Below are 8,903 nucleotides of genomic sequence, written 5' to 3'. Positions count from 1 at the left end.
AGGAGCTTGGCTATGGTGAAATATACAGTCAATCAGAGTCGAGCTTTACTTCTTCTTCACCCCGCCCCCAGCCGAAGCCTCCCGAGTCCGAGCCGAGTGTCAACCACACCGCACTATTCTTAACATGTCACCGAGGTACTAAACTCAATTCCCCGAGACAAAATGAGCGACAAAGGTCTATCGGACGAGCTGGTGGCAGCGGCATGTAAAGATGGAGACCCCATTACTAAGGTAAGGATGGTTGTTGACGTGGGAGTCAAGTTTTTTTTGACCCGTCAACCCTTTAAACTGTGAGCCAGCCGACCAGACACCATTTCTTAGTGACTTTGCTGCATCCATTATCGGACATGGGCAATTTGATCACGTCCTGACTTGGCCTCTTACAAAAAAAAACAGGCATTCCAATAAAATAAGTGTGAAATATACGTAAAGGGTTGTGCTGATGGTGTGTATTCGTAGTGCAAAAATTGTCAAGTTTTGGGCTGAAGGCTGCAAACTGGGAGTTAGCATTACGCAGCTAACTAAAGTTACAAGCTAGCTAGCCTAGCATTTTATAGATTTAAAAAGTATACATCAACTTATATATTTTTCGTCCAATCCAAAAAATTCCAACATCGAAATATTCACAAAACTCTCAAAATTCAGGGGTACCGTTTTTCCACGTTTACAAAATTCCCACAGATCCACAGTTTCATTGAATATAATTCCTATTCAATGAATGGAGGCAACATTCATTATATAACTCGTTTTTTCCACAGCGACCATGTCAACTTAAAACTGCTCGCGCTTAAATTATTTAGTTTAAATTGTTGTTTAATGAGCTGAACAGTTTTGTTGGAATTTTTTAATCAATTGGGAAAAAAGTAAGCGTTTGAATACCATTGTATTTACTGATCGCTTCCCAACATTCTCAATTCGTTCTGTTCAACTCATTCCGTACTCATTTTGTTGCCTTCTACTTGTGACGCGAAATGACAAAGTTAAATCTATACTTTTTTAATTTTTTTATTATTATTATTGTTTCAGTGTTGCGCATTTCCCAAGGCTAATTCCCCAATCAAAAAGGAGCCGTTCTTCTCAAATCACATTAGTAAACAACTAAGACTTGAGTCATTTCAATGTATATTGATGTGGATTTTTGAGATTCTTTTGGCTCTCTCTTTTGGTGTGACAAGTAAGAAAGGCGGGGTGTGAATGTTGGCCCTGTCTGCTGCCATTCGTTCTGACTGACAGGGAAGTGTTCAGCATTCCAGTCTGAACTCTCGATGCTTCAACTTTGAACCTACACACACGGTCTTGAAGAGCTCCTCGAATAAGTCTCTCACATTTACACCGAAGCTCTAAAAATAGGAATATGAGAATGCCGCTTTTATACATTGAGGTTTTTACATTTTCTTTTAATTTAAGGTAAATTTTTGTGAAGAATCATCTATTATGCCTTTCGTATTTGAAGTGCTTCAACTTTCTATTTGACACCTAACAGCTTGATTCCCGTAACATTGACTTTTTTCTAGTAATGCTACCACTGTATTCTGATTAACTTATTTATAAAATTAAAAAAATAATAGACACATTATTACTAATAACATAGCATTACGACTTTCCTCTTTTGATAACCACACAAGTTTCTTCTCAAAACATTCTGACTTTTTTCATCCGATAACCTCACCTTTCCATTTAACATGGTCCTTGTACGAATGTCTTTCTTCTCACAACATAATCCTGGCAAGGTGACTGTATGACTTTTTATCATGTCAAATTGTTTTTCTGGTCTTTGAGTATTCTGACTTTTTTTTGTAACATTGTGCTCATAAAATTGTGACTTTAATTTCTTAACATAATTTTGTTTTTGCCACATAACACATTTTTTCTTTTGTTTTATCTTTATAACTTTTAATGATAATACCACACATTTTTTTCCTGAAAATCCACAACCTTTTTTCCTGTACAACTCCAAATTTATTCATGTAACTTTTTCTATCATGCTGCACCTTTCTTTTCCAACCTTTATCACTTTTTGTTGTTAGAATTAGGATTATTTTTCTTTAAGTATTCCTTCTTTATCATTGTAACATCCTTTTCATAAAATGTTGACTTTTCCCAGGATCCTATGATTTTGTCCTTTTTAATTATACAACATTTCTTTTCTCTGAATGTTATGAATATTCGTAAATCTACAACTTGTTTGTTGCCGTCTCAGCTTTGCCACATTTGGGTTCACCATTTTGAAAGACCCTTGTCCAATTTTACGGCTTGTTGAGATGTGTCATTACACACACATGGTTGTTAGTTGCAAGTGAACGCTCACACAGAGATGCCATTTGGCTCTGATGCCGTTTTTCACAGGCTCGTGTCAGAATATGATATTTTGATCACCTCTGTTTTTGTACTCCTCCTTTTATAAAGATTCAGTTGGTCTTCCAGTTATGTGTATAAAAATTCCATTCCTGTATGTTGTGTAGAATTTCATGATGCAGCAGACGATGCTGCGAGTGAAGGATCCGGTTAAATCCTTGGATTTCTACACCAGGATCCTTGGCATGACGTGAGTATTAACACACTCATTTGAATGGTGCCCTGAGTTAAGCTTTGCGCTCTGTGTGTACATGTACAATTTCCCCTCCAGTCTGCTGCAGAGATTCGACTTCCCCTCTATGCGCTTCTCCCTCTTCTTCCTGGGCTACGAAGACAAGAACGAGATCCCCTCCGACGTGAGCGAGAGGACGTCCTGGACTTTCTCCCGCAGGGCCACCATCGAGTTGACGCAGTAAGGACCTCGCCGGCTCCCTAAGATGGTCACCTTTGTTCCGAGAGCAGAACATTTGACTTGCGACATAGTCAGTTGAACGTTCCTTGTGGTTTAAAACGGGCTCAACAGACCACTCTGGCAGAGTAGCTTAGGTTTCCCCACGTGTTTGTTTAATGTTTCACCCCTCTTCCAGTAACTGGGGTTCGGAGTCTGACGAAAGCCAGTCATACCACAACGGAAACTCTGATCCACGTGGCTTTGGTAAGTTTGGACATCATTTAAATAAGACCCGTTCAAACTGCTAACACAATCCGTCGTTACGATTTTAAGGCAGAATGTTCGGAGCAATTGAATCTGTGATCGCATTCCGTCAGGCTCCTTTTTTGTAAATGAATGCTCTTTGAGTCTTAGCAGAAACGAGTCACTTCTTTCAAAAGAAACCAAAGAAAAATCAAAACGCATTGATTTACGTTCATGTTACAGGCCACATCGGCATCGCGGTGCCAGATGTCAACCAGGCCTGCAAGCTGTTCGAAGAGCAAGGCGTCACCTTCGTCAAGAAACCCGATGACGGTGAGATATTTGACAGCAACTTTAAAGCACTGTTCCCAATTTTTTGGTGTGTCTCCCTGTGGGTGTATTTTACATTTGAAAAATCTTTCGCTAACCAAATAAAATGTCACGAAAGTACTGAAATAATGATGATCCTCTTTCAATTTACTCACAAAGGTAATTTTTGTTCTGAACAAAAATCCATTTATACTGAATAACTCAATTTCTTTTTAGTTAAGTGACGTACCATTAAATTATGTTTTCCTATTATTATTGTTCTTATTATAAAAATTTCTGTTTTTTTTTTCTCCCAGGTAAAATGAAAGGACTGGCCTTCATCCAGGACCCTGATGGCTACTGGATCGAGATCCTGAGTCCCAACAATATGATTTCCATCACCTCGTAATGAGAACTGGAAGAAAGCTAAGCAGAACATGGCGCTTTTAGGGAAGATCTTGGTTGTGGAGCACGGTGTGGGAAAATAATCGGAACGTGGAGTTGGAGAGATGCAAGCTGCTCAAAAGTGGGACATTTAGATTCAATACATGAGCTTTTTTTTGTTTTGAAATAACTTTAATTTGTGTGAAAGTACAGAATGTAAAGTGTGATTTGTTGCTGTTGGTAATAAATGTGAGCGCTGTCGTTCAAATGCAAGTGAGAACATTTACTTCTGGTGCTTTTCAAAATAAACTGACGAACCGTGCTGCTTTTCTTTTGCATTCTAATGAAACTTAGTCTTATTTTGAAAATCGGTCCTGTCGTGGATCTTTGCTCCCTCGCCACCGACATTAAAGGAAAAAAAAAATAAAGATGTCTGACGTGAGGTTCGGTTCCCCCGCGTGTGTCACCAAAGCTTGGGTCGCCCTGAGGAGACTCGACAAAAACGGTTTGTTATTTCACGTGAGGTGTCATATTTAATTCAACAATCGAGACCTTTCCTCGCGATTGAGTTAAGTGCGCGTGGCCGTCGTCATGGCAACCGTGAGCGAGTTTCCGTGGCTTGAATTTATTTATAATAAACAGTAAGTCACGAATGCGAATTGAATTTAAATGAGTTCTTAAACTTTGGTTTTTGAGGAAGAAGTTAACGAAGAAAGCGTGTGTCCGTGTTACAAGACAGTCAACAGCTGCATTTGTCTCAAGTGCTCTTTTCGACCCATCAAGTCCAGTCAAAGGGCTTCTCGTTTACGAGGGCAAGGCTGCGCCAAAAACGGCTACGTCATCTTACTGTGGATTTAAATTCATAATCTAAATGAAAAAGACTTCTAGGTAGTAAAAGTATTCACACGTGACCTGAGGGACTCGTAGACCATGAGAGACACTGAGGAGACAGATTATGTCATGTATCATTTTTGGGAGGAACCCAAGCACCCCTCATCAGTTGACCAAGACCATCCCTAACAGTGAAGTATGCAGGATGGATGTGAGATGATTTTCAGCATTAGAAACTGGAAGACCTGTCAGGATTGAGGACAAGATGAATGAAGCAATGTACAGAGACATCCTGGATTAAAACCTGCTCTTGAGTGCTCGTGTCCTCAGAGTCGGTGAAAATGTACTTTCAGGACAACTCTGGGAATTCCCTGAGTGGGCCAGACTTGAATCCGATCGACCATCTCTTGTCTGGAGAGATCTGAAAATGGCTGTGCAGTGACACTCCCTATCCAACCTAATCCAATTTGGGACGGGCCGCATTGAGGAATGGGCAAAACTGCCCAAAATTGTGCCAAACTTGTAGCGTCGTATTAAAAAAAGACTTGAGGCTGTATTTACTGCTGAAGGTCCTTTACCAAAATATTCAGCAAATGCTGTGAATACTTATGGACATGTAATATTTTAGTTATTTTAGTTATTTTTTTTTTTTACTATAATAATATTCTCACATTGTCATCGTGGGGTGTTGTGTGTAGAATTTTGAGGGGAAAAGTGAATTTACTCCACTTTGGGATGAGGCTGTTGCAGAAAATGTGGAAAAAAATTATCTGTGAACCCGTTACAAATTTATTTTTGTACCCGTATTACTTCTCGTAAAGGTATGACTCCATTGTACGACTTAATTAGCATAGCAGGGTTTTTTTTCTACTTGTAACGTTGTGATATTTTTCTTGAAATAGACCTTTCGTGTCACAACATCTACAACTACTTGTATTACAATATTACAATCAGCTTCTTTCTCGTATTACAACTTAATCCATGTAACATTTACACAACTATTTTCTTCATTTCTTGTAATATTACAACTTGCTACTTGCTACATTTCACAAACATGAATCTCTTCTTGTAACATGGCTACATTTTTCTTCTAATACGATAACTTTCCATTCATGTATTCCAGATGTAATTCTAGTACTTATAAATAAAAAAATATTATGGGTAACATATGATGCACGTTGCAGATGACAGAGTTGTGGCTCTCCGCGAGGTGTCCATTCCTCAAGCGGCCGACATGTCGTCCATCACACAGGTGCTCCATGTTATTTATGCTGTTGTCACGGCAACACACTCACTCACTCACCAGTCAGTCAATATGACCAAAGCATCTTTGCTGTTATCATCTTTGTCAGATCATCGCCTCTGCCTTCGACCTGAACCCTTCCGATGTTGTATTCAAGGTAAGCTGCTCACACATTTTATTAATATTAATATTATTATTATTATTATTACTATTCAATCAATGAATGTCATGTATGTTCAGATAAGAAACCAGCGTGGATGTCTGATCCCACTGAATAGTTTCATCGCAGCAAACGCCAAGCACATGTATGTATTTATTCATTTACTTGTGCTCACATTTAAAGGGGAACATTTAATTACAGAGTTTGGATACATTTTTAAAGGTCATCATTTTTATTTTGTTATGGTAAATATTTTGTTGTCATAACTGTGTTTAAAGGCAGGATTCTGGTGACTAATATGTTAGAATAGAGCTAATTGTTATGAGGATGAGGGGGCTTAATAGTTGTTAACTACTAAGCCTTATGTTAATTTTGCAAATTTTAACTTTAGTTCAATTCTTTTCATTTAGTTTAATCTAATTTAGGATAAGTAAATCAAATCATGAAATACGTAGTTTTCTTTTTGTCTGTGTGGTATATTTTGTTGTTGATGGGTCTGGCTCAGCTTCCCTCCGGACGGGTCGCAGAGCATGGCAGAATTGGTGATGGAAAAAACTTCTCTGACTCAGCCATTTTGGTTATGAAGAGATTTTATTCTCGTCACATGCTGATGTCCAAAGAAGTCTCCCCAAACAGAAAACGGAAAAGGTCCCCCCTCTCTCCGGCCTTCCCTTCTTATAGCCACACAAGGACATGAATATCTAATTTGACCTGATTGCATATGCATTCTTATCCTGCTTGCCCATAAAATGGCCTTTCAACAGCCTCCTAAGGGTACCAGGTACGGACCCCCTCTCATATGCAACTCCTCGTCGCCAGACCCCCTTTCTATATACACGTACCTTGGGAAGTCGAGGACCGCTGTCGGAATCCCTGACCCGTCGTAAACAATGTTGAGGCCAGATGCCTCTCAGGACCGTCACTCATCGTACTACGGGGGTCCACCACAAGACTAGTTATCCCTAAAAGCAACAATCTCGTCATGGCCATAAAATGAGTTGTATATGTTAGACCATGTGAAAATACACCACATCTGCACTATGGTCGATGTTTTCCCCCCTTTTTTATTTTCTATTCTCGATTATAAGAATAAATCAAGTGTTGCCTACCCCCGCTATTTATACATTGTAAACATTGATGATGTTTCTCTTCACAGGCCTTACTTGCTTGAGGTAGCCAAGGTCTTTCAGCATGGTAACGTCACACAAGACACAAATCGGAATGAATAGTTACCAAGGAAAATGAGATTTTGTGGTTAAAAATGTCTTTACCTTTTAATATGCTTGTCTATCATTTTCATTATAATCCACTGAGACAACTGTCTCCTTTGCGTCTTCCAGTCCATGTTCAGTGTGATGCACACCATGTCACCAATCAGCAGAGTGACTACTTGACTCACATTCATTTTTGTCCAGGCCTGTTTCATGAGCTAGTTTTTTTTTTTTTAATAAATATTTGTTGTGTGCAAATATTTACTGCATGATTCTTAACGAGAGCACCAAAGGCACTTCATATGACATTGACCCAATGACACATTGTACTTATTTTTTTTAGCAATATTAATGTATTTAAAGTTTTTTGTTTGTATCTTTCAAGTGCGTCCCAAACCTAAAAGTATCCCCATGACTGTGATCAACAAGAGCATGAAGAGCAGACTGCACTCTGTTGACAAGAGGGTATGCGGCCACAAAAGATTCTGATGTGAAACGAATTCTGAAATGTTTTTATTTATTGCATCCATTTCACTCATCCAGTTAATGTCCAAATTGTATTATAATTTGTGAAATATCAGAAAAAATAATAGTGATGATATAATTTACCACATATCCACTATAACAATCATTATCTGGCTAATTTGCTATTCAAATCTGCTTATCGTATTATGGGCTTTGTGCAGTGTTTCGTCAAACCGAAGTGGGTTAACGGTTTGACTTTCCCTCTGTTCTCTCTGTCTTCTTCAGATTCATAGACTTGAGGAGCTTCTGCCTCAAATAAAGCTGAGACGCAATGAAAAACTGAGCCAGGTAAATGAATACAACCAACACAACGTCATTTGTAGATATTTTATATTTTCGTATTTCACTGTGGCCTCAGGAGATTGAATGTCTGAACCAGAAGTTGATGTTTCTTCACAAGAGAATGCAGGTGCGCAAAGATTGGTGTCACAAAATGCGCTTCATTGAATTAAGTGGCTCAATAATTTCCCCTGCTCCGTTCCAGGTGGTGGACTCCCTCACCTGGAAGGGAATGCTAGCCCGAGCGCCTTTGTGGTAAACCATCCACCCATGACACTTGTCGTCACGTCAAACTTGAAAGATGGCTCAGCACACCACTTTGGACCGGGATACAATGGGAGGCGTGATCTTACTGTATTTAAAAAGTTAAATAAAGATTTTCTCGTTTCCTTGAGTCGTGATTCTTTCGAGTAATAAAGATTCAGTAAATTAAATCAGTAATTATGATGTGAAACAAATGTCAGTGTCGAAACTGTTTTAGTCTTTATTTTGTTCTGTATTAAAATGAAATATAGCTGGAAATAATTGCATGGAATACACTTTCATCACAATATATTTTATAAATATATACAATTCAAACATTTTTAAAAATATAATGTTATTACTATGTACGTCTGTCCTAATTACTTTGGAATATGTATTAATTAGGGGTTTGTAACTCTCCAATCAGACTACTCAGTCTGTATCGACTGATCATTTTAAAGTAGAATGTGGGGAGAAGTGCAACAGATAATGGATGGATGATTCCATTTGACCCCATCACGTCTCTCAAAAAAATATATATTTTCAGTCAAACCTTTTTTTTTTGCTTTACATCAAATATACTTATTAATTTTGTGTCTTTTTTGCAGACCAGTGGAACCCTTTTTGTGTTATTGTAGGCTTAAGAGTAATTCTTCAGCCTATATTATCATATAGCAAAGATGTACCATATTTGGGCAAAACAAATCGCAATACCTGTATTTGAAACTC

General features: G+C 38.4%; 2 protein-coding genes across 2 annotated transcripts; both read left to right on the top strand.

Moving 5' to 3' along the window:
* Positions 1-43: 43 nt before the first annotated feature.
* glo1 (glyoxalase 1) lies at positions 44-4,004 on the top strand. Its single transcript, XM_088297085.1, has 6 exons — positions 44-231; positions 2,463-2,545; positions 2,627-2,767; positions 2,943-3,010; positions 3,233-3,322; positions 3,616-4,004. Exons 1-6 carry the CDS (start codon positions 163-165, stop codon positions 3,705-3,707), a joined length of 543 nt encoding a protein of 180 aa, XP_088153211.1. The 5' UTR covers positions 44-162; the 3' UTR covers positions 3,708-4,004.
* A 56-nt stretch (positions 4,005-4,060) lies between these two features.
* LOC148337079 (uncharacterized) lies at positions 4,061-8,320 on the top strand. The gene is made up of 9 exons (XM_088297086.1): positions 4,061-4,187; positions 5,698-5,765; positions 5,866-5,913; positions 5,997-6,061; positions 7,073-7,110; positions 7,513-7,592; positions 7,878-7,940; positions 8,011-8,061; positions 8,137-8,320. Exons 1-9 carry the CDS (start codon positions 4,112-4,114, stop codon positions 8,188-8,190), a joined length of 543 nt encoding a protein of 180 aa, XP_088153212.1. The 5' UTR covers positions 4,061-4,111; the 3' UTR covers positions 8,191-8,320.
* Positions 8,321-8,903: the final 583 nt, after the last annotated feature.

Source organism: Idiotropiscis lumnitzeri, chromosome 5, assembly GCF_059441095.1.
Source record: "Idiotropiscis lumnitzeri isolate Australia: NSW breed Sydney's pygmy pipehorse chromosome 5, RoL_Ilum_1.0, whole genome shotgun sequence".
Taxonomy (NCBI): domain Eukaryota; kingdom Metazoa; phylum Chordata; class Actinopteri; order Syngnathiformes; family Syngnathidae; genus Idiotropiscis; species Idiotropiscis lumnitzeri.
This window is presented reverse-complemented; position numbering and strand designations above follow the sequence as displayed.

Excerpts from the sequence above, each read along its gene's own strand:
- glo1 (XM_088297085.1), top strand. The coding sequence starts at position 163 with ATGAGCGACAAAGGTCTATCGGACGAGCTGGTGGCAGCGGCATGTAAA. Across the intron at positions 2,546-2,626 it reads ACCAGGATCCTTGGCATGAC|TCTGCTGCAGAGATTCGACT; the intron begins GTGAGTATTAAC and ends TTTCCCCTCCAG. Across the intron at positions 3,011-3,232 it reads CTCTGATCCACGTGGCTTTG|GCCACATCGGCATCGCGGTG; the intron begins GTAAGTTTGGAC and ends TTCATGTTACAG.
- LOC148337079 (XM_088297086.1), top strand. The coding sequence starts at position 4,112 with ATGTCTGACGTGAGGTTCGGTTCCCCCGCGTGTGTCACCAAAGCTTGG. Across the intron at positions 7,111-7,512 it reads AGCCAAGGTCTTTCAGCATG|TGCGTCCCAAACCTAAAAGT; the intron begins GTAACGTCACAC and ends GTATCTTTCAAG. Across the intron at positions 7,593-7,877 it reads TGCACTCTGTTGACAAGAGG|ATTCATAGACTTGAGGAGCT; the intron begins GTATGCGGCCAC and ends TGTCTTCTTCAG.